Genomic DNA, 25609 nt, shown 5'->3' with positions numbered 1-25609 from the left:
ATTCATGATCCAGATCACTGAATTTTTAAACATTGATATTGGCATATAATGCATCATGCCATTGGCTCCAAGGCCCTTTTTAGCTCTAAGAGCTCTGTAAGTATGCTAATGGAAAAGGATTCACCAAAACTGTCTTGCCTTTCATCTTGTAGCAGCTTGAGGATGTTCTTTTTTTGCTAAACTAGCACGGGCTTGTATAGATTTTTCGAGATATCTTCACTCTCTTAATGCTTCACTGGTACCCATCCGCGACCCCTAACAGAAATGTCTAGAAGAGGACTTTTCAGCTGAGTTCCCCTACTCGGCCAAAAACCTTTGTTTTTCAAGAATGTCAGGAGTTCTATGGGGCCAAGCCAATTGCCCTCAAAAGGCCCAAATACTCATCCTTAATGAGCTCACATGCTATTCAAATCTGATATTACAGTGGCAACTACATATTTACAGGGGAAATTGACTAGGCAAAGCTAGATTTAGACACACAGACATGTAAGAGAATTTCATTTTACAACAGATTCCATGCTACTTCTCATACAAAAAATATGATGGAAGTATGAGAAACAAAAGGAGATCCACCTTACCAAACTCCAGATGTAAAATGTACGGCTGAGCATACCTGAACTAGCAACTCAATTGGTTTGACGGCAATCTAAGAGCCGTCGAGTATAGGCGGACAATTCAGTGCTGCGATCAAAAGACCCCTCTCTCTGCTGCATGCATCTCTGCTGTGTGTGTTGGAGAGAGAGAGAGAGAGAGAGAGAGAGAGAGACTATTTGTTCTCTTCGGCAACTTTAAGGAGGCGCCCGAGGCTACTATTCATCCGTTCCTGTCCTTGCTCTCTTTGTGTATTTAGTGACATGCTCCGTGTCCTCACTCTGTCTATTATCATCTGCCTTCCGGTCAGATCTTCTTCATACCCCACAACCTGCAATACAGGTGAAGCAAAAGTAAGACAAAGGATGACTGTCAACTGAGTAACAAATGCAAGAGAAAGAGGCCGTGTGAGAACCTGAGATTCCATTTGTGATTCACTAAAACCATCACATAACCCTTGCTTTCTTTCATCACGACCAAATTGATTGTGAGGACCATGTTTCTCAGAATTGCTAGAGGGAAGGGCAACACATTTAGAAAAAAATAGGAAATGCATGGTAAGTCATTTAGTCACTTAAAACGCAAAACACAAAAACGCAAAACACAAAACACAAAAATAAAGACACACACATAGGTAGCAAGTCTTCGTGGCCAGCAGCCCTACTCCCACAACCTGCTCCTCTTTTTGGTCAACCACACCCACAGTAATCTCTTTGTGATTTTATCAGTTTTGTAAAACTAACCTCAACCAAGGCTTGGATATACCAAAAGAAGAGGGAGCATCTGCTGGACTTTCACGTATCATCAAACGTTCGGGTGAAAAGAGCTGCATCTATACAAGTTAAGTACTTATACAAGCCACAATGAAAGATAAAGAGGCAAATGGTACAATTAACCAGATTTAAGTTAGCACAAGGATACATTTTGGTCACAACCTGTTCCCTCTGGGGACTTCATACTTCGATTCTTGCAAAATAAATGTTCATGTGGTAAGTCTGGAAAGAACATTGGAAAAATTAAATTACATAATCCAGTCTTAGGAATATCAAAAGCTTATTACCTTGCTTGATTTCTCTAACCAGCCCTCAATAGTAGCTGCGACATCAGTAAAGGCATCAGAATCTTTAATGTCATCTTCCAGAACACTACTAGAAGTTTGCAGCTTCTCAGAAGGAAATTTGTAGTGAGACGATGTGTCTGAAGTAAGTGGTTCCCTATCCACAGCATGCTCTGCCTGCCTCGGCTTTTTGAAAAAAGAGTTTGACTGTTCAGCTTCTGCCATGTGGCTATCACTTTGAATCCCTGTATAGGGCGAGAACATTCCATTGGTACAACAAATTTACCAAGTACACTATAATGTCATAGTCTCATAGACAATGGAAAATCCACAACCATGGTCCATGGTCCATTGGATCACAACTGTTCAATCAACAGATTGAGGGTGAGAGAGAGAGAATATGCGACCCACCAGAAGATGATATGACCCCAATGGTGGATTGCTGGGTCCCAGGCTCCATCTGCACTCATCCAATGATTTGACAATGATGACCCAATGGACTACAGTGTTTCCATTGATCATGAAATTATAGTATACTTCACATTTACGATAATCAAGCAGATAATTAACGTACAAAAACCTGATCTATTAGCTTCATTTGGTTTCAATGGCTTCAGTGGACCCTGAGCATCACTAATCCACTGGGATGGAAGCTCTCCAGGTATCAAAGGAGCTGCTTGTGTAGAATACTGAGTTGTTGTGCATAAACCTGCATCTTTGTCCTGGGAAGTAACCACTTTTGGTCGAAATGCATTGAGAGGAACCATTTTGTCCTGCGTATCGTAGAACATATCGACAGCTTCTCACTGAATACTTAGATGAAATCCTTTTGGTAAATTGGTATGCCAAGCACGCAAACATAACTATATACATGGGAAGTACCTGCCTGATGCATTCTGTGATCCATTCCGCGGTTACTGGTTCTATACCCCACATGGAGGAAGCCTCATATTTTACCCCACTAGCAAACTTGCATATTAGATGTGTTGTCTTTCTGCTCAGTTTTTCTGAAAATTTGGCTCCAAGAATGAAGCACAAATTCCTTAATAACAGTCTCTCTTTGACCTCATATTGGGAGATGCAAAATCGAATTCCCTCAAAGCCAGGTAGAGGTACCCGGCATGGTAATGGCGAGTATAGAATGTGACTTCCAACATCTGGCATCACGCCCTCCTTCAACACCAAAATCAAAAGATTCCCACAGGATTTAAATATTTCAAGAATAGCTATCCGTAAAAAACACCAATAAATTCTGTATCTTTTTGGGAGGCTCCAAAAATAATTCCACAACTGCTGACTAAACCAAAATCTTCAAGAACAAAGAAGGGATGAATACCACTCATACAAAGAAATAGAATGAAAAAAATAATTTCATTGAGAATTAACAACCGAAAAATGACATGGAAGCCCTTTTGTATTCAATAACAGATATTTTATATGTACACACCTTTTCTAACAACACTGCTATAAATGACAAGTGAGGTCAGTGTTCCAAAAAATGCCGGGTGGTGCCTAGGCAGCCGGGGGGTCTAGGCTGCCCAGCGCCTAGGCAGGAGCGCAGATCCTAGGCGGCCCAGTAGAATAAAAAATTGTTTAAGGTTAGATTTTGTGTAAAAAATTAAAAAACACATAGTGAGACATATTCAAATGCATTTCAAATTCAAAAATCAAACTTTGAAGTTTAAACTTCACACTATTAGGCATAAGAGTATTAGTCCATATCCATAGTCCATATCATAATCCAAACTCTATGCACTCCACAGTCCATATACAGTGAAAACTAAAAAGAACTTTGATTGCTCGATCTCCAAACTTCCACCTTTGAGATGTTTTCTAATCTCAAAATCTTCTAAAAAACCTTTAATAGACCTATAAAATCTCCAAATCTAAATCTAACCTCAATAGATGATGTTTCAATCGATTTCTTGTAACTTTGAGAAACCCTTCGATCCTATAGAAATCACAAACATCAAATTTTTTGAGCTTTCTATCTCTCTAAAACTGGCTCCAATGGGGTTTAAGTTTGAAATGAACCTAAACCCCACTTTTTACAATTTTATTTTTATTAAACGACCCAAAAATGCCCCTCAATGAGGGGTATTTTCGCACCTCTGCACTGGGTGCCCAGGTCTATTTTTACCACCTTGGCCCGGGCAAGCTGTCCACACCCCCTAGCCGCCTAGGCAATAGGCGGTCCGCCTTTTGGAACAATGAGTGAGATAACCTTTCAGCTTTTAAAATCCAAATGGCGAGTCTTATGCTTCCCTTCTACCTTGATGGAACACTCTCCCTCTCTCTTAAATTTCTGCCCTCGGATTCCCCAAATATCCATCAATTCTTTCCATATCACGTACAAGTAACAGGAGTACTGTGGTCATGCATTGCCAACTTCAAAACAACTCATGGGAATTTTAGTCGCTAAGAGTCGTTTGGGACCTAATAGTTGCAAAACTTGGTTACGCATCAAATCCGAGGTTTACAAATTTTGGTATTAGTAAAACATGGTTTAGGAAGAATGCCATTTGGGTAGAGCTTCTAGAATGTTGGGTTTATGTGGCCTTTAAAGGCCTTATGAGAGCTTGTATAAGCATTTTATATAGTGAAACAAAAACTCAGTGGGAGTGTGGTCCTCGTGTGGACCATACTAAGCAAATGTGATTTGCCGATACTCGGACTAGGCTCGATGTGCTAGACGAGTCGAGTACCCAAGTTACCTGAGCATAGAGATGAAACCGAGAAGGGTTTAGTGGGTTTGCCCTTGATGAGGTCGCAGTATGCCCGGATGAAAGCCAAAGGACTGTGTGACCCTTGTGTGTGATGAATAGCCTTTAGAGACAAGGCTAAAACCTCATCACTGTATCATCACACGGCATGTACATAAGTAGCCGTATTGAGATAGTGATTCACCATTGAGGGTGAAGCATGTAGATGTATAAAAGATTACCCCTATGCAACATAGAGTTGTGGTTGCATCATGGTCTGGAGGACCATGGTTTTGTCTCTCGGGGAGAACCTGAAATCCACATACTGGGATTGCGTCCCCTAGCCTATTGGCTAACTTTGGAAGTCCAATCATGAGCCACTGCAATGGATTGTGGGTCAAGAGAACTGCTAGGTCAGTTTGAGAAAGTTAGGTGGATTATGGTCCGCAGTTGAAGGTGGAGTGCTTCAGTGCATTGATAAATTCCTAGACCTAGCCGGATCCGATTCCCATCAAAATTAATTAGTTTTAATTAATTATATATTATAAGACTTTTAAAATATTTATTTGAATTTTTATGAATTTTTTGATATTTTAATTTTTTCATTTGAATTTATAAATTAAAAGAAAGCCATTTTCCAATGTTTTAAATAAACTAGGAGATTTAAATTCTAAAAATCAAGTTTTATATTTTCTAAAATTATGTAGGACCCTCCATAAAATATGGGGGCCCATTTAACACATGTGGCTTATAGGGTGGGGCCCATAAGAGGCCACCAAAGGGTGGCATTCCCCACCCATCGGGGATTACTATATCACCAAATAAGGTGATAGTTATCTCAAGTTAGTTGGCTTTCTAATTTTAGATGAATCCAACTTGCACAATGAAATCAAATTTTGAAATTTTAGAAAGTCTTGTGTACCAAGATTGCTTGATTCAAGACATAAGGAATGGATATCTATTAAATAAGAAAGTATGATAAATATTTTCCTTATCTAAATATGTGATGGGAACAGGTTTAAGAAGTGGAGGATAAGGTTCTAGCACCTTCATTTGAATCTTGACGGTGAATCAAATGAATGGATAGCTCAAATCTCTCACCCACAAGTCTCTTTAGATTGACGGTCAAGATTTGATCTCACTAAAGATTGCAAACCCTAAGGCATAAAAAATCTATAAACAAGGATTCTTCCCCCTTACCAAATCTCTACACCTCTTCTCTCTTCTCTCTCTAAGAATTATCTCTCTCAAGATCTCTCAAGAGAGGCACACACCCCAACTTAGGGTTTCTCTCTCTCCTTAAGTCTTCAAAAGGGGGTACGCCCAAGCTATCTCATCGCTCTCTTGTTTTTTCTAAGGGGCACGCAAAAGCTAGGGTTTGTCGTCTGTTTGTGGGGAGCAAAGGGGAGCATCCCCTAGCTAGTAGATCTCTCCCCCTCTCTTTGATTTTTATCTCTCATCTCTCTAAAGAGCAGACAGAGGCTTGAGTAAGACTAGGGCATTGACGCCTTAGTTAGTTGGTTCTAGATCAAGATCCATACGCCTTTGAGAGGGTTTTGCCACAAGTAGGAGAATCAAGGGATCGATTAATGATCTCAAGCACCATTGGAAGGAAGAGACTCGACGTGAGGTGTACCAAGCCCGGTTAAGGTAACTCCGGCAATTTTACTTCTTTAAATTTTATTTTTGTTGAGCTCTTATATTCCCATAAAGCAATGAATCAAGGTTTTGATTAAGGAATTCTATGCAATAGTGATAGCAAGTGAGAACCATGTTTCTTTTGTTTTATTTATTTGTTTCAAGAGTTATTTATTTGTAATTGGACATTGTAAATGGTCTTGCCGGTGTAAGAATAAAAAAAACTTTAATTCATATACACTGTGCTTGATCACATAGTCCAACTTTCATATATGAACCCAATATATAATAAATCCACAATTCGGCTCATCTAAATGTAAAACCAGGTTTTGGTAATTTGTTATTAAACCAATTTAACCATTCATTTCATAATTTGATGATTACATATTAGTATTTCTCCAATTATAATGATTTCCTGGAAATAAGCTATTTATAATATGAGAAACAAGTTAGCCGGTTTATATCTTATTTTGTACAACATTTTACATCAAATTTTGATTTACATCCCTTCTCTCTATCTCTCTCTCTCTCGTGCATGCACTAGAAGGTTGAAGAACATATTGCTTATTCGAACAAATCATATACAAAACATGTAATTCTTAAATAATAATAAATAATTATGAGTAACATGACCAACACAATATATTCCACTCATAATATTATCATTTATAATATACATTTGTTTATTCAAATATTTAAATGATCACTATTCCAATATAAATATTTCAAATAATAATGAAAATAACAATAACACATATTAATACTATATTATTTTGAATTTTTGTTATAATATTAATAAATATTATAACAAAAATGCAAAATAATATAAAATTAATATAATATTATTAATATATTAAGATAATAAGATTATTATTATAATACATTTCTATTATTACCTTAAAAAAATACATTTATATTATATATTACTATTATATTATAACATTATTATATTATAATAGCATATTTTAATATCACAATCATCATCATCATCATCATCATCAACAAAAGCATTTTCCCAACTAATTGGAGTCAGCTACACGAATCCTAGTGCCATAAGTCCCATATATTTTCTCACTACTTCCACCATATCTTTTTGGGCCTACCCCTTGCCTTTTTTGAACCCTTCCACTTCAACTAACTCGTATCTCCTAATAGGTGTTGTATTGGGTCTGTGCCACACATGGTCAGCCCATCTAAGTATATTTTCTCTCATCTTATCACCTATTAGTGCCTCACCTAAATTCTTCCGAATGTATTCATTTCGAATTCTATCCCTTCTTGTCTTGCCATTCATTCATCTCAACATCCTCATCTCAGCTACATTCATTTTATGGGTGTGTTGTTTCTTGACCACCCAACAGCATATTATAATATAATAAAACTAACATTAATTATGTTGATGATATATCATAATAAATATTTAAAATAATAATAAACATTGAATATGTATATTATAACTATTATAACTATAGAATGATATCATTATTACGAGGAGTGAGAAAGAAACAGTGGAAGAGGCATACGCCCTAATGCAAAAGCTTGCATTTGCTCATTCCAAGTTTTTTTTTTTGAATGAGCAAATGCTGGATATGAACAGTTTTGAGGATGTGAATATTTGGTATATGATCTCCAAAAATATGCCTAAACAACCTTAGGCCATTGAAACCTGGATATGTAAGAGAATAAATTGTATATCCTAGGCTCCCGAACGACCCATTAACAATTGTGCTTGCATAAAGGACAGTGATGCAACAAGTACAATTTGAAACTCTATACATTTTGGGACAGGACCCAGGTTTTAAGATGAACCAGATAAGGCCCCTAGGGTTTCAAGTGTTCATCAGATCTACCAAGGTGCAGAATTTGCCAAAGAGTTCTCGTCAGTCAACGGTAGTCTGTAAGTGCTGAAAACGGAATAATAAAGTTGTTGAAAGAACATGCATAACAAAGCCATAGAGCAAGAGTGCTCATCAATCTTTAAATTGACAATCTAATTTGTTAAGAATGCATGCGAGATTCATAAAGAGAAAAGGTCCCTACCAGTCTCAACGTATAGCTAATAGAAGGAGGATATAGTGATAATGTTGGGAAAAAAGGACGCGAGTACTATGTGGGCATTCCCACATGCCCCCATGAGCTACCACCGCCCAACTTAGTTGGATGGTCATATAAACATTTTCCTTGGAAAAATGTTATTATCGTTTCACGGAGGTCTTGTATCTTTTTACTTGAAATGACCAATGAAAGAAACATATTTTGTCATCAGTCGAAAGCCAAAACACTATTCTCTTGAAACGCATTTGGAAGAAGGAAAATTGTTTCATGCGGGCTGGACTGCATTTCTACATATGCAGTCCAGAAAGTGTAAAGCATCCATCTTTAAGATGGATGCAAGTAGGTGCTCCATCTAAAAACAATGGAGACTAACGGTCCACATGTTTTCTCACTAGAATTATTATTTTTAGTTTTTAAAATTTATTTATTTATTCATATTCATGATCTCCAAGTTAGAGATTACATGTCCTTAAAAATTAAGTCTTAAAATCCATCTCAAAAATATGCGAGCTTGGCCACATAGAAACCGGGTCCTTAGAAGAATTGTTAAAATTTATGAATCTATACACCAAAGTACAGCCTGACCAGTGTCTCACGCCCCAAGGTTAAGATAAAATTTCAATACTTGAAGATTCAACAATGACAAAAATGTTTCTTCCGAATTCTTACGATGCCAACAGGTAGTGTAAATGACTTCACAATTAAATGTAAACCAGTGCGTCGGCCAAGTCCAATCGGACTCACTCAAATTTCCCTGAGTTGCGTGTACAAGTCGAGGATATTAAAATAACAATAATAATAATAAATTCAAAAAAACTGTAAAAAATGTGGGATGATTGCATGATTTCATCATAGTTGCTGGAGGTGGGGGTGGGGTCTGTTCGGGGAATACCGAACCACCCTAGGGTGCAAGCTCTCTTGGGTTAGGATTGACTTCCGTAAAGTTAACAAGTTAAGAAGCTAGATCCTAAGATACTTGGGTGTGAGATCCCAGGACATTGGAATCAAGGTTTTGACTTGGAGGGATCTAAGTTCAACTATACATAAACAAGATCAATTCATAATATATGATAAAATAAGGATCAAGACCATACCCGCTTGATCCATTATCATACAACTTTAGTTTCAACAATGCCATAGTTATAGTACTTCAATTCGCTACAATAATACAATTTAATAATATCATAAATTGGCTTACTATGATATTGAACTATAGTTTTTCAGTACCATAATTATAGTATACCACGATGTGATATGCACCATTATTTAACATATTTCAAATAAATAAATCTATAATACTAAGGAGAGGAGTAGTAGTTCAATTAATAGTGTAGCTCCTCTCCTTGGAGGGATCCTACAAGCGTGTAGACCGATATCCCGTTTTATAGTGCACGAGATTCCTATTTCCCAAAACCAACTCCCTCTAAGATCCCTTAGAGGAACCTCGGGGATCGAGTTCCTAAGGTGGGACAGTCCTTACCCCCAAGGTTCCCGCAACTATGATTTATATGTTTTTGGCAAAGATTGGTGAGTATTTTTGCCATAATCCCTATTTTTATAATTTTTCCTTTCTTTGAATTTTTTAAAATGCCCCCAGCTATAAATCTATTTTTTTCTAAATCCATTTTTTCAACACTTTTTAAGCTTACGTGGACTCCTTAAGGTTGTTTTTTGTTTCATTTTGCTTTTAATACAATTTTTCTTTTTAAAATTTTTCTTCGTTTTTTTTCAAATTTATTGAGGGATTTTCAGCCCTGTGTAGGACTCAGCTGAGTCCCAAGTCTCGGCAGAGAAAATCGCCTCAGCCAAGGGGCGAATTCCCTGGCCAAGGCAAGTCTCAGCACGCTGATGTAAACAATTATTCATAGCAAGAATGTTAGGTAAAGCATTACTTGGTAGGAAAGAATATTTAGCAATTTTTTTAATGCAATACATACCAAACTTTAGATGAACCTCAAGAGATGGGTGCGTGAAATATAAATCACCCCGTGATTATGTCGAGGATTTTGAACACTACCAAGAGCTAAAATTGTTTGCAACTTGATGAAGTGCTTAACAACAAGAGACTCAGTTGCATTTAGAAAGAATGTATGAACAATGCACCAACTGCGGAGGTATGAAAGGCAGGAAATAGACTACATGCTGTTAATAAAGGCAATATGCCCGTTAACGAGTTAATGTCTCAAGTAGAGAATAAGCAAGTGTAGATAGTTGAAACTGTAGTAAGAAACCATGCTTCAATGCCTCAACCAACTGCGGAGTTATGAAAGGCAGGAAATAGACTACATGCTGTTAATAAAGGCAATATGCCCGTTAACGAGTTAATGTCTCAAGTAGAGGATAAGCAAGTGTAGATAGTTGAAACTGTAGTAAGAAACCATGCTTCAAAGCCTCAAGTACAGGATAAGCAAGTGCTGATAGCTAGAAGTCTCATAAACCATGCTTCTGCCACCGAATTTCATTGAGTATGCGATCAACTGTTTGATGAAGCAATAATACTCTTGTCATCACCCATGCCACATGGGGCATCTTTGTGCAATGTCGCGATGAACTAGTTTTTTAGTTTGCAAGGCGGAAAGGCAATGACAATCGAGTAAAATTTATTTAATCCATCAGAACAGATGAAAGACATCATTATTGCTAGGAATTGGAACGGGTTAAGGATATATATGAGCAACTGTCATAATCGAGACATCTACATCCAAGGAGGTAGTGTAAAGTACCAATTCCCATTGCTAGACAGATTGATAAAGCAGCTGTCAGGCTGATTACAGGCTCAAAACTTGTAATGTTTGGAACTTGCAGGTCTGGTAAGTCCTATTTGTACATTTAATACCGCTTTGTTTCTTCATTTTTGGGCCATCAATCACATGAAGGATAACCTTTAATTCCTTTTAATGAAAGAAACAGTCAGTAAGGTTTATCACATAATCTCCCTAGCAGTTGTCATATGCTGAGCCCTAATAGAACTTGCCCATTTATTATTCCTCAATACATTTAGAGAAAAATTCTCCCCAAATGTATCTAATTCGTACATCCATAACCTAAGCTACATGCATATAGGGATGATACATAACTTACTGTTACAAATCTTATGGTACCCTTCCCTTCTCCGCCTCCCCATGGTGCAACCAAACCCTTTATCCCCACTGAGATAAATGACAACAATGGCCTAAACCCAAGAGAAATGGCTGTCCTCAGCCGTGGTGAATCCCGAGGAACCAAAGTCCAGTTCCTAGGCATCACAGTTGCAGCAAAATCCTGCCATTCCGCCTCTAAACAGAGACTACATGACAGATTTTGACGTTAAGGAATCATGGATATAAATTGAAAGGCTATGTAAAGTTTTTTCTTATATTAGACACATGTATTACAGTATTTCCTTTTTGACTGCATGCATTCCAGAGCATATTAATAGTGCAGCAGCAGTCAAATAAGGAGAGGTTCTTGTCTAGTGGATAGATGAAGCTTGAACTTGATGTATTGATTGTTGTCATGGTGATGCGATCTTCACCCCAAAAAAAAAAAAAAGGAGAAAAAAAAAGATTGGTGTCCTGGTGATGAGTTTGAACTTCATGTATTAATTATTTAATTTGTTTTTCATATGCTTTGTGTATCAAATCATGAATGCAATTCATGTAAAGTTACTATGTGAAAGCATGCCAAACCCATTAACAAAGTAGATTTACCATACTATGATATCATTTAGCTAAGCATTCATTGTACTTTGATAGCATTCCATAAGACTAGTTAAATTCACAGTAAATGGAAACAGTGTTGCAATTTATATGCACAAACAATAGTTGGTAGAACGAATAGAAATCCATGTTTCGACTTAAATTCAAATCATGTAGGTTTTCCATCTTTTCTTTCTATCTGAGAGCACGGAATGGATGAGATTTAGAACAAAATAAAGCATTAAATGGACAAATCAATTTGAAAAAAGATGTGCTTAAGAGACTTCTATGTTAACATCTACGACATAAGAAACTTCAGATAAAAGGACATAGTTGATAATTGTGATTATTAAAGAAAAGCATAGATGGTATCCATAAGAATATTGCTTGCACATGGGGGATATTAATGAACCACAAGATAGTGCACGCCTCATAGTCAGATATACCTCTAAGCAAGATCGAATCCAATGACTGGAAACAAGAATAGAATGGCAACGATCAGACTGGCCGTCGACCACACCATGACATTCTATGACAAAGTCAACATTTTCCGATCCTTGATCATCCACTATCAATCCTCCTCCATGGATGACCCAGCCAACAATTTCTGCTCTCTGAAAACAGGAGAAAGAACACTTACCTTTAACATAAGAAAGGAACACATATAGACAAAAAGATATCAATGATCTGGAGATCAGTACTGTAAACTTCCTATGAAGGCCCCACATGGTTTGCTTTCCAATCAGTTCGGCTGGAAGGGACCAGTGCCAGCCATGAGGTTACAGAGTTTTATATTTACAAATTTATTATAATGAAGAACCTAACAGGAACAGCCAGATCATATCATTGATCAATTTCGACAAACAGTTCCTTTTTCTTTTAACATTTTTAAAACATGACCAGGAACACCCTTATCATGATTCAGCGCATTCTGATCACATTGAGATAGCACAATCCAACTCATATGTCAGCAAGCAAGTAATCTGAAGTGCTGTGAGTTGTATAAGATATTATCCAGAAACAATTTTTCAAACATGAGCTAGAACCAGTTAGAATAGAAATAAATACAGTAATAGGAAAGGAATATAGAACACAAAAAGGAGAATGTATATCCCACTCACCCGGTCTTGGGGAAAAGATTCAGAAAAACAGAACTTTCGGCCTCCAAAAATGTTTGATGGCTTTCTATCCTTGTCAAACACTGGTTCCAATTCACGTTTTGATTTGTGCCTACTTACAGGATCATTATTTACAGCATTCAACCCATTATTCTGCTTAGTTCTGGCATTTTCATTTGTTGTTTTGCTGGGCTTCAAGCTTGTCTTTAACAGTCCCCCTTCTTCTCTGGACATATTAGCATTGCCCTGCAATGAATCTCCTTGCTCACTAGGTGCCTTTTCGAATTCAAGGCCCATTGCAGTTCGGCAGCTTTGTTTATGCTTTATATCAGCAACTCTTGACATGTTCAATTCATCTAATAATACAAAATATTTTGTATCACTTCTATAAGGGAACAATCATGATAACATGAGAAGATATTGACTTGCAGAAACAAATAAGACAAGATGTAATTGTTTAACCATGAGAAACGTAATTCAACCATGAACATGTGAAAAAAAAAAACACTTAGTATGAGGGAGCAAGAGCAGAAATTACTACGCTAGTACCCATTCTTTATGCTACAAGTAGTTAATAAGATTGCATAAGATAGGAATCCCACTGACCCTGCGAAAGAGATGAATCAGTTACTTTATGTCTCAAGGTCACGTCGACTTCTTTCTTTTCACGAGTGCAATCCTCCAACCAGATGGAGCTTACAACATTGATTACACCCCATGATGCAAGCCGTCGAATCTCCTTCCTTTCACTGGTGAAAGAACAGTCGATTTAGGATAGCTGCAAGAACTGACAGATTGACCTCATGTTGTCCTTATCAAACAAGTTGAAAGAATAGACAAATAAGGAAAACCTTATCAATCTGACTTACATATGAATTTTAATTTTTTTTATAATAATATGACTTACATATGAAATTCCAAGCCAACTGTAAACAAAGTCCAAATGAAAGGAACCAAGTCCAAATGAAAGGATCTTACACATCAGAAGGCATTCCTACTATTATGTGTGTCAGCTTTTCATTGAATGACATGTACCGAGAACCTCCACCTTTATGCACCATATTTACTAGATTCCGCATTTCAGCAAACTGAAAACCTACAAGTAAAATTCTGCATTCTGCTAAATAGAGGTCATCATCCTCAGCTTGACTGTCCTCAGCAACAACATTGTGAGACTTGGATTCGTCTGCAGCTTGTAAGGTTGGTTTCTCTATTTCTTCTGTCACACTAACATAAGAATCTGAAACTGCATTGGATATGCTCTGGGACAGGTTACTCTGTAGACTAAGAGGCACTGTTGAAGGTAGGGATAGAGAAGTAACCTTCTCTGTGCTATCTTTTTGTTTTTGACCACCTTTTGAAGTATTACTAGAAGAAACTCTCGCTCCTTGTACAGGATAAAAGTCTTCATCTAGGCAGGCTACGCATAGCGAACTGAATATTGGTGAGTAAAACTTTATATTGACAAAATTCCATCAGAAAGTCAAGGTAATAATGCACATGCAAAAAAATGATAGAGACCACCTCTTGCAGCAATAGATTGCTGGAGCCATTTTTTATTAACAATTCGTATATGGCCCCAAGTTTTGGCAACCCGATATTTATCACCTTCTGGTATGTATACGGCCAGTCAAGGTAACCACTTCTACTAAGGAATAAAAGCACATCGCAAAAGGGTACTCAGGAAACATAGCAAAAGGAACCAAAGAAGCAAGAATCATATGTTTTCATTTTATAATGGTATTGACTGTTATATCAGGCAAATGGCACTCAACCAAAAAATACAGAAAAAAGGGGGTAAAAACTGTAAATACAAATAGAAAGGAGACTAACAAACAAATTGAAAATAATGAGAAAATAGAGAAAACATGGAGAAAAATTTTAAAAAACAGAACTTTTTTAGAGCAAGAACTTTTCAAAAATAATGGCCATTACTTGCAATTTTTTTAAATAACAAATATTATTACTGTTAATTTCCATTTTCCATTATTATTTTATGAAAAATCAAAGACCTCATATCGCAGGTTGGAGACCATTTTATAAAATCCATACAACAAAAAAAAAAGGGGCCATTTTAGCATTTTAATCCCCCTTACTCTTCCCTTATATATCATAACAGGTCGGCTCATTAGATATATAATGCTTGTTATATCCACATCGACTGTTTTTTAATCTTTGGACAGTTACAAACATACCAAAAAGGCAAACCGAATTAAAAAGTTCATAGAAAGATCGCCCAAAAGGATATATTAGATATTAAATGCGTACACTTCTTGGTCAGGTCAGGAGAATACTGTCCACCATTCTGAGCAATAAGCTTTTCCATCTCCTTACGTTCATCTGGGGGAAGAGAGAGAGAGAGAGAGAGCTTTATCCCTCTTCGGTGCTCTAATTTTACCAGAAAGCAGGTGAAGAGGACTATTTTTTGCTGTTTTACTATCACAAAGCCCTAACGGAGATAATAAAATCAATTGTAAAAAAATTCACTATTGAGCAATTGCAGTGGGACCGCCCAATAGTGGAATTTTTTAAAGCTGGCTTATTAGCTCAGTTGGTTCGAGCATCACGCTAATAAAGCTAAATGAAAAAAAAGAAAAATACTAGAAGAATGACCAATGGCCAATGGTATAATCGGAAATATAGAAAGAAAGAATGACTGATGATATAATTCGCCCAACCTGCTGAGATTTTGGTTGCACAAACGATCAAACCAGTAAAAGGCGGAATTCTATATGTTTCATGCGGGACAATGCGATGCTCCTTCCAGCATTGATATAGCCAGTTTATGGTTACAATGGGTTTCTTCAATGTGCTCAAAGCCCACTACAACCAGCAAAATAAAACTTCAACTTAAAATAGAGGATGTTTGATCAACTAGTCCAAGACAAGCTAGAATAGACACATAAATTAGGAAACATAGTTGCTTTCTTTTTATGGCAGTTAACTCTCATTTATTGCTGAAGTAATATTATACATCATGTTGTACAAAAAATGCAAACAAACTCAGACATGTACAGAGAGGGGGGACAAGAGAAAAAATAATATAAAATTCATAAGAGAATAAAAAACAAAATACATGAAATTTGCAGGATTTGTGGAAACCAGCATCATTTATCTATCACAAAAAACCCTATGTCACCCCTTTGTGCTCCTTCCTTGGCCATTACTTCCTTGGTTACAAAGGACCTTTAATCCAGCACAACCGAAATAAGACATCAAACAAATAGAAGCTGCATGATCTAGAACACCCAAAGGACTTCAAGAAACACATTAAGAAACAGACAATTAAGAGTCTGAATACAAGTTCAAGTGTGCTAAACATAAATATAACATCACCAACTTAATACAATATGGTAAAAAATTTAGTCTAAAGAGCCAATGGGCCGAAGCAGTTAGGCATCAACAAGACCTGGAGAAACCCACCAGGCACCTGAGTTTCTATTCAAATAAATGATGAGAGTGAAAAATGAAATATCGAAAATCTAATATGGATAATATATTAAGATTAATATAAATATATAAAGTATCTGTCAAAAACTCAAAATATTCAAATATCTATACATATATATATATATATATATATATATATATATATATATATATATATATATATATATATATATATGTCTCAGTCCATTTATACTGGTAATATGATATCGTTCAATCCAAATTCCTTATTATCATTAACTTTAGAAAAGATCCAAGACTGATGACATAATTTAATATCAAGTTTCCAACTCTATAAATAACTTACAAAAGTTATGCTCATGACTCATGAACTAAGAGCATACAGGTAAGAAAGTAGTCTCTCAACACACATCTGCACACAAACACGATAATGCCTCTACATTTGAAATAGGAAAGAAATATGTATCCCACTTGTGAAAACCCCAAATAGTAACAGAGGCTGCAGTACAGAATTATAACCCTCCAATTAAGATCTTCAAACTCCTTCAAACCTAAACAACCCAAAGCTTACCCCCAAATTTCCAATCATGCTAACTTACCCAAGTCAGTTGACGTGTCGTAGCCAAGTCTTATCAACCAAAAAAAAATTCCAACCATGCGAGAAAGTTTTAGTACTCCTGATTGCACCAAACGATCTATTTCCAATGGGATTTCTTATGGGATTTGGATTGATTGGGACTTAGAATTCGGGTTGGATTAGAAGCCACATCAAAGACCCTATAATCTAACTATCCCAAGCGCCACTAACTCTATATTATTCATCCTAATAACATTTATCTCCTAGAAACCCTCAAACTAACCATTTTCTCTCTTTATCCAAATATAAAACCAAAATACCCAAGAAATTCTCCCACATGGATATTTCTCAAAACCCCAACTTCAATATTTTCCCCAACTCAACGGCATCTCATCTCTTTCCATGAGGAATGGTTCTCAAAATTATGGACATCAACAATAGAAAATATATTGGTTAGGGTCTGGGCTTAATTGGTCAGCAGTTGATGTTTGCAGCTGCATCCAAGGTTCCATCTTACCACTAACATACCCATCCCCCCACACACAAAAAAAGAAAAAGAGATTAAGAAGATACCACGAAATTCCTGCCGAAAATTTCCCAGCATCCCACTGAATCTATTAAACCTTAGAAAACTGAATGCAAAATGTCCATTGCTTTATTCAGAACTTATATGATAATTTATATAGTGGCTACAAGAAAATGTTATGATAGACCTAATTTAAAGATAAGACCTCAGTAACCAGAAATAAATATGGAAAACCATGAAGCTTAATTAATCACCAAAAGGTAAAGGATAAACCTTATATTTTGCAGCCAATACATTCTTCACAATCGTGAAGCTAATATCAAGGGAGGTCTTGGTATGAAATACTCCACCCATTGCAATCACCAGCTTCTCAAATTTAACCTGTAAAGCAATGAAGCAAAATAATTAACTAAATAAACATTTTAATAAAATAAAACTAAATTAATGCCACCTGAATAGATTCTGAATACAGTTAACAAATCAAATAGCAATCTTGAAATATCAAATCAGTGTTTCCAAACCAGCAGGTAAGATCGCTACCGGCGGGTCACGAAAATTTCTAAGATCTGATATTCAGGCTTTTTTTCAATTAAATTAAAAATACCAAATGTTTTTTGATGAAATTTGGTGCGTTTGAAAGATGATCGAAGCCTTTACATTGCATGTATGTTTATTTGTTCGATTTTTTAAACATTGAGAGTCGTTTTTTGCTCGAAATTTTGCTTGATTTTTGGGGTTTATGGAAAATCGATTTTTCTAAAAAAAATTATTTTGTTTGATAAAGTTATGTTTTTTGATGAAAATGGGAAGTGTTTTTTTATTTTGCTGAATAAAATTATTTTTAATAGAATTATGGTTTTTTAATAAAATTACGTTTTTTGATGAATATGGGAAGTGTTTTTCTATTTTGCTTAATAAAATTATTCTTTTTGATAAAATTATTTTTTGATGAAATTGATTCTTCTTTTTGATAAGTGCATGATGATGTCGCTCAATTTTTTTTAGTTATATTGTTTTAAGTGCATGATATAGTTATATTTGTAATGATGGAAATGAGACATTTTGTTTTTTTAAGTGCATGTAAAAATTTTGATTGCCTTATGTTCAATGAAACACTACACCATCGTCTTGTATGTGCTTGGTTCTTCTCTTTGTCCTTTTTTTTTTTTTCTTTTTTCCCCATTTCTATCAATGTCTTTGGAATGTTATAGAAATGGTCTTTAAAGATCAGCTGATTTTTAAAAAATCGGCCGACTAACTCGAGATCGGTCACTGGCTAATCTCAATCTAGCCCGATTTCACAGAGAGAGAGAGAGAGAGTTTTACAAATGTGATCTTAATTTCAAATCATCCCTCACATTTTGAAAAATTGATTTTTTGTAAAAAAAATCATTTTTCTTAGTAAAATTATGTTTTGTTATCAATATGGGAAGGTTTTTTTTCTATATTGCTTAATAAAATTATTTGTTAAATAAAATTATGTTTTTTAATAAAAAATTATATTTTTTGATGAATATGGGAACTATTTTTCTATTTTGGTTAACAAAATTATTATTTTTGATAAAATTTTGGTTTTTAACAAAATTATGTTTTATGATGAATATGGGAAGTGGTTTTCCATTTTGCTTGGTAAAATTATTTTTTTGATAAAATTATGATTGTTTAATAAAATTATGTTTTATGATAAATAAGGGAAATGTTTTTCTATTTTGCTTAATAAAATTATTTTTTGATCAAATTATTAGTTCTACTGTTCTTATTTTTTGATAAAATCAATGCACAACACACTGATATGGATATGGTAGATACATATAAGAACAAATAAAAACAGTTGTGCATTGATTTTTCGTTTTGTGGCATGTCATGAGATGTACTTTTTGTGAAGTATGCCTTATTTACCTTCATCGAAAAAGTATTGTACGAATTATGCTCTATCTAACTATATGCAGGAGGTCCTTTCTATTTCTTGTCTTAATTAGTTAGTGCTTTTATTTGATTTAATAGCATCAAGCTACTTTTTTTATAATCAAAAAAATACATAAACTTTCATTCCTAATGTGAGCGATTTTTGTTCAAAAGAAACTAGAAAGTTTTACAATGTAAGTTTTGGAATCAATATGTTAATTCTTGGAAGAAGATGTTACATGACAAAATATGTTCAAAAAATATCCTAAGTTATTTTCATGTACAGGACCATAGTATTCAAATATTAATTTATAAAAAGCTGTTTCAATTTTTTTTTTGTAAGATAAATATATGTAATAAGATATTAAACACTTAATCTAATATTAAACACTTAATCTAAGTATTTCTTTTCTTTTTTTTCTTTTTTTTTTTTTTTTTTTTTTTTTTTTGGGAGTTTTTGATCCATTTTTTTAAAAAGAAAATCTACTTGACCGGTTAGTCCGGTTAACCGCCCCGGTTAGTCCGGTTCCGGTTCAAACCGCTCCCAGCCCCATGTCCGGTAAACCGTTCTGGTTCGATTTTCCAAACACTGTATCAAATACAATATAGGACAACGACAGAGTACTAAGACATGTTTGGTGCGCTTACGACCTCAAAAAAAAACAAAGGTGCCATACCTTCTCTTCCATATCAAATCCAGATGCGAGCACTTTCACACCATCCATCGCAAGGCAACAGGTATAGCCCTGTTTGGGCAAACTTCTTTGATCCTTTGCACAGGAAATAATGCATTCGGGGCCTGCCAAATCATTTGTATCAAACAACCCACCATTCTTTATAGAAAGGTCCATAAACAAGCAACTCCCACAAATTGTACAACTAATTAAAGGAAGAATTGAAGAACATGAATTAGGAAAGCCTAAAAATAACAAACTCATATTCAAGTAACATAGAAAGAAACACTTAAAGAGAGCAGCACATTTAAATGCATAATAAGAATTTACTCATTGTTCTTTCTTTTATAATTGTTTATCTAAAGTACAATGTGATTTTACAAAGCCACAGTACAACTAGCATAGCCAGTTCATACATTTTTTGGTTTTTTTTTTTTTTTTCAAAGTGACAGTGTTTAGTTAACTAATCACTATCATTTAAAAAAAAAATGAAATAGTTGTGATCAAAACATTTACCAGAAATCACAGTTAAAGGAATCTCAATCCTAACTATTGGAAATGAAAGCACCATTCAAAACCAAGGAAAGGGACTCACGAAACAGAATTAGGGCATACCAAGTAAATTGCAACCATTGGCCCTGAGAAGCTCGAATTTCTCCTGGAGAACACAGAAAAATAGAGAGAGGGAGAGAGAAAGAGAGCATTAGGTATCTGAAGCAGCACGGAGAGAGAAAGTAAGGGGGGAAAGGCAAAAGAAGAAAAAAGGAAATAGATAGGTAGATACATGATCAGGAGAGGAGATGACATGGTACTCGTTGGGAGCGGATCTGGAAGGGTCACAGCAGAGGCAGATTTGAGCGGAGTTGAGTTTCAGGGCATCGTGGATGGTGTCAAAAATCTCCGGAGCCACCAGACTTCGGGAAAGGAACACTGTCTTCCCTTTGAACGCCATCTCTCTCTCTCTCTCTCTCTCTCTCTCTCTCTCTCTCTCTCAATGAACAAGGAGAGAGACGCGAAACAGAGCAATCTCCATTTTGTGTTGCAGAGCCTCTCTTTCAAAAATCAAAATCAAAACGCAAAGCGCCCAATTCCAGTCATGCCTCTCGCTCTCTTTTCATAATAGAGAGATGAAGGAAGTATACAAATGGATAGTCTACTCCAGCGGGAGCAAGAAATCATCCGAGATCCTTTTTAACAGGAAGAGCGGGTGTAGTATTTTGCTCTCTCCGCTTTGCGGACATCCCTAATTTCACGTTATATCTAGTTTGGAAGTCCCAACAACAAACCAGTATATGAATTAGGAAGCGACTTGTCCCATTGAAGCTGATTGTCACCGCTGGTGGATGATGGTCAAATAAAAACCCTGCTAAGGGAGGTTGAAGCCCTTAAGGTGGCTTTTGATAACTTCCACTACAATTTCCTTGCAAAAATCCATGCTGCTGACTTTCCAGGATTTCGACCTGAAAGCTGGAAATCCTATTCGATAAACTGTGGTGCTGGTATTTTCACCTGTTTGGCATTAGGAAAGCTAGAGATTGCCTGGTAAACTGTTCATTATGTAGTTCATTGATCTGATGTACGAAATATATATCTTGAATAATATTCTCTTACTACAACCCATCCAATGCATTTCTTACTAAATAAGTATCCTTCCATCCATCTAATATGACCCCAAAAAATGTCAATAGATTCAAGGAATACTTTTTTGGTTACTTGTGAGAAATGAGTAAAATAAAGACTGCATACACAAACAAGGTCATAGCCATAAATTACATGGTGAATTTCACATAGTAAGATCAACCTCTCCAAAAGTTAATTATTTGATGCAAAGAAAATCATAGACATGTCCTCATAATGTTGGCTGGAGATTTTCTTGACAATTTTACTCAGAGAGTTATAGTTTCAACTTTCAAATGACAAGTAACTCAACATCTTGTTTGGATATTTTATGTCCTCCATAAAAGTATCCTCAGCATGGGTTGCTAACCAATATATCTCAGTATCCTTCACTTCTCAAATTCTTTTTGGTTAAAGTTTTGTACAGATCACATTTATTTTGCATTTTATAAATAACCAACCAGAATGTTCCAAGTTATGTTTCAATGAACCTAAAGATATCAAATTTTATAAAGATGATCTGTAATAACTAATATGCACCATATACTATCTCTTTTTATTTTCATTTTCCTGCCAATTATTAGGGCTGTAACCCGGTGCTCGTTTGCGCAGGGTCCCGGGAGAGGATGAGATGGAAACGGTCCTAATTTGGCTTTTTATGCATAAAGTGGCCGCTCTCAGGACTCAAACCCGCGCTCCTGCGCTGGCTATCCAAGACTTTTACCATCACACCAAGTGAGACTGCCCCTTATTTTCCAGCCAATTATTCTTTTCTCATAATTGTTTTCCAATATTTGTTACTATAATTTTGCTCCCACAACTTTGAACCAATGTGATATTCTGATTGATTGGTTTTTCGAAGTTCTTAAACAAAGTCGGGGAAAACATATGCATAACAGACAGAGACACAAGGCACTGCTAGACTAGAATTAGTTGAAATGGTATACAAGGAATATGCATTACAAACATCAAATGAAACAACAAGGGATTAACTAGTCTGGAATTGATGCCCGGCAAATAACAAACGGCATTACATTGACAGTTTTAATGAGGACAAACAGCAAAGAAACTAAGGTTTCTCAAAAGATGGTGAAGCTAGGGTTTCCATAGATTTGGGGTTTACGAAAATACCTTCATCACAGGGAGAAATAAAACCTCAATAACAGTAAAACAACTTAAGAAACTCACTGGTTTTTGTTGGAGATGCAGTAGCGTTAGAGTGATAGGGCGGTTGAGCGAGCGGCAATTACAGTGAGCTCAGCGATACTGGTTGAGAGCAAGGTTGAGAGAGAGACCTAGAGCTAGAGAGTGGAACTCTTGTGCTGAACCCAAACCAACCCAACCCAACCCAACCCAACCCAAACTCTCTTGTTTCTCTTTAGGACATGATTTCTATGAGTCCACGGACGCACATGTAGAAATGCGGGCTCCTAAATAATTTATTTTTTAAATGGACTTTTATCCTAATTTTTAAAAAATATATAATCTTTAAAATATAGATTATAAATATGTAAAAATAAATAAGTTTTAAAAGTTAGAAATGACATTATTTTTTTAGGAAATATTTGAAATTTTTATTTTACTTTTTTGTATTCGTTTTGATAAATGGTGTAGATGTTCAATCCGCATGATAACATGTGCGAGCTTGGACGCACCAAACGATTCTCCTACCATATGCTCTCACGCGAGCTTGGACACACCAAACGATTCTCCTACCATACGCTCTCACGCGAGCTTGGACACACCAAACGATTCTCCTACCATACGCTGTGCTGTTGAATTGAGATATTTTCCTTAAGCAAGGAAAGAGAAAGAATGACAAACATATTCCATAAGATAAAAGAAATTTTCGATTCATTTTAAATGTAAATGTTAGGATAGACATAAAAAAACAAAAACAAAAAATTAAATAATTTTATTTAAAGGAAATGCTCATTTCATTGCTTATATATTTTGGGTTAAGACAAAAAATTTCAAACAGTAGATGGTGGTAAATAAATAACTATTCAATAATCATTAAAAAATAAAATTTATGATGACCTAAAAATTTATTTTCATATGTAGTTATAAATTTTAAAGTTTTAAAAACAGAATAGATCAAGCAGAAGTGTGAATGCTTTAAAATCTTGAAAATTGACAATCTTGATATTAATACATAACAACTCGAAGTCTTTTTTTTTTTTTGTCGATATATCTCAAGGTTAACATGATTAGATTCCGAGGATTTTCTGGCATAGAAACAACTTCTTATAATGAAGTTTTAGTCATAATATTTAAAGGGAAAACATTTGGTAAGAGGTGCTCACAATTAATCTTGACTATTGGATGTGAAATTGGGTGATGATATTTATTTAATTGACCAAGCTCAAAGTTAAAGTGAAATGTACAGGTTGGGTCTAGGTCTGATCTGTTCCATAGTATATTTTCATTTTTAATTATAAAATTTAAAATTTTTAAAATAGTGTAAATCAAACATATCTATAACCTCTTGAAGATTGACAGTCCAAATAATGTTTTACAATACGTACTAATTCCAATACTCAAAATCCATATTTTCTCATGTCTATACATCTTGAGGTCAAGATGATCGATTTGAGAATTTTTTAGCACCGAAACAACCTCTTCTACTGAATTCATGATGTGCGCTTTAGTTTGATTGTATAGAGCCTCGCCCCTTAAACAAACTTTTTCCTTCATGCAAGAAAAGGCAGGGAGGGGCTGAGCGTCCAATTTATTGAAGTCGGAGGGGAACTAGGGGTTTGGGGTCAACACAGGGGTCCGGACCATAATTAGGGAGGTGGAAGTAGGTCTTATAGATCGATAAACGATGTGCCTGTTTGGGGAGACTAAATTTTAGAAATATCATTATTTTATTGTCAATTTTTGGATGAGTCATGCGAGTCTCAAATAGGCTTATTTTATAAGGTTGGGGTTTACATAGAGCCGAGGCTCTAAACAATCAAATTTGAGCCTATCTTCAAATAGTATCTTTAATACTAAAACTATTTGTGATAGCCTTAAAGTATATTTTTATCTTTAATTATAAAATTTAAAGCTTAAAAAATACTGTAGATCGAGTAGATCTATACAACTTGAAAATATTGAAAATTGACAGTCCAAAAACACGCTACAAGATGTACAATTTCTAAAATTTGAAATCTATTTTTTTCTCATGTACATGCATCTTGATTTTGAGATGATCAATTTAAAGATATTTGGGCTTCAAAAAAAATTCTTCTAGTGAAATTTTTGAGGTAAGCTCAAATTTGATTGTTTAGAGCTTCGGCTCTATATAAACTTTTCCCTATTTATAAAGACATACAAAATTAATTGGCTGAGCTGACATCCCAAACAGTAAATAAGGGCATGTTCGGATGATATTTAATTTTTTCCTTGAATGGATTCTTTTTTAAAATTAATGGACTATTTTGTAAGTTGTTTTGTACTTATTTTGTATTGTGTAAGATATTATTTGATTATTTATGATTTTCAATCTATTACTTTAGATAAAGTAAAAACAACTTTTCTAAAGATAAACTTGTGTGTAAACGAATGACTTTACTATATACTTTCATTACCAGGATTAATTTTATTGAAACAGTGAATTCTCGTCGACAACAGATACATCCAAACATGTTCTAAACATTTTAGATTGTATATACCCACATCACTGTGCTACCTCCATATAACTTAATCAGACATAGCCCTTCATAATATAAGGTTTTCTTTTCTAGAGTCCCTAAAGAATAGGAAATCATCCTTATAAATTCTTAATCAATAAGGTTTCCTTACAAATTATTATAGGACTATGACCGGTTTCTATTTCTTTAGATTTTATTACAATTTTTTATTTTCGAGAAATTTATCAAAATACGCCTAATTTTTCAACAATTTACCATCTTTCAACTATTCCTATTTACGGTCATGTGTATTTTGACAGGTATTTTGAAATTAAATAAAAAAATGTCGAAAATTTCCTAATTCTTAATTCGTTACAGCATTTAGGTTTTCCATAACAGTAGTTCTGTGTTAATTTAATTGACACAAATAAGGATCAAATACCG

General features: G+C 35.2%; 1 protein-coding gene across 33 annotated transcripts; it reads right to left on the bottom strand.

Moving 5' to 3' along the window:
* Nucleotides 1-357: 357 nt before the first annotated feature.
* Nucleotides 358-22913, bottom strand: MEI1 (transcription coactivator). Of its 33 annotated transcripts, none has more exons than XR_016057650.1 (19): nucleotides 22734-22911; nucleotides 20713-21437; nucleotides 20544-20586; nucleotides 19932-20053; nucleotides 17623-17730; nucleotides 15517-15661; nucleotides 15087-15178; nucleotides 14363-14456; nucleotides 13817-14258; nucleotides 13445-13587; nucleotides 12842-13194; nucleotides 12167-12334; nucleotides 2531-2821; nucleotides 2223-2421; nucleotides 1652-1893; nucleotides 1513-1586; nucleotides 1335-1423; nucleotides 1007-1103; nucleotides 358-922 (listed from the first exon to the last, which is right to left on the bottom strand). XR_016057650.1 is itself a non-coding variant. In XM_088869606.1 (19 exons), exons 2-19 carry the CDS (start codon nucleotides 20878-20880, stop codon nucleotides 767-769), a joined length of 2997 nt encoding a protein of 998 aa, XP_088725732.1. In that variant the 5' UTR covers nucleotides 20881-21437; nucleotides 22734-22911; the 3' UTR covers nucleotides 358-766. The 33 variants fall into 33 exon arrangements, 19 of the variants coding, with proteins under 19 accessions (XP_088725732.1, XP_088725740.1, XP_088725738.1 ...); XR_016057649.1 differs by having other exon boundaries at nucleotides 1335-1417; XR_016057652.1 differs by having other exon boundaries at nucleotides 2229-2421.
* Nucleotides 22914-25609: the final 2696 nt, after the last annotated feature.

This window comes from Amborella trichopoda, chromosome 6 (genome assembly GCF_054954075.1).
Source record: "Amborella trichopoda isolate Santa Cruz 75 chromosome 6, AtrichopodaSantaCruz75HAP2 v2.0, whole genome shotgun sequence".
Taxonomy (NCBI): domain Eukaryota; kingdom Viridiplantae; phylum Streptophyta; class Magnoliopsida; order Amborellales; family Amborellaceae; genus Amborella; species Amborella trichopoda.
Note: the sequence above shows the minus strand (reverse complement) of the source record. Positions and strands in the feature narration are given on the sequence as shown.

What these genes read in the sequence shown, in the direction of transcription:
- MEI1 (XM_088869606.1), bottom strand. Translation starts at nt 20,880, where the DNA reads ATGGCGTTCAAAGGGAAGACAGTGTTCCTTTCCCGAAGTCTGGTGGCT. An exon ending in CAATGGTTGCAATTTACTTG is followed by an intron (nt 20,054 to 20,543) that starts GTATGCCCTAAT and finishes ATGATTTGGCAG; the next exon opens with GCCCCGAATGCATTATTTCC. An exon ending in ATATCCAAGCCTTGGTTGAG is followed by an intron (nt 1,104 to 1,334) that starts GTTAGTTTTACA and finishes CCTTCCCTCTAG; the next exon opens with CAATTCTGAGAAACATGGTC.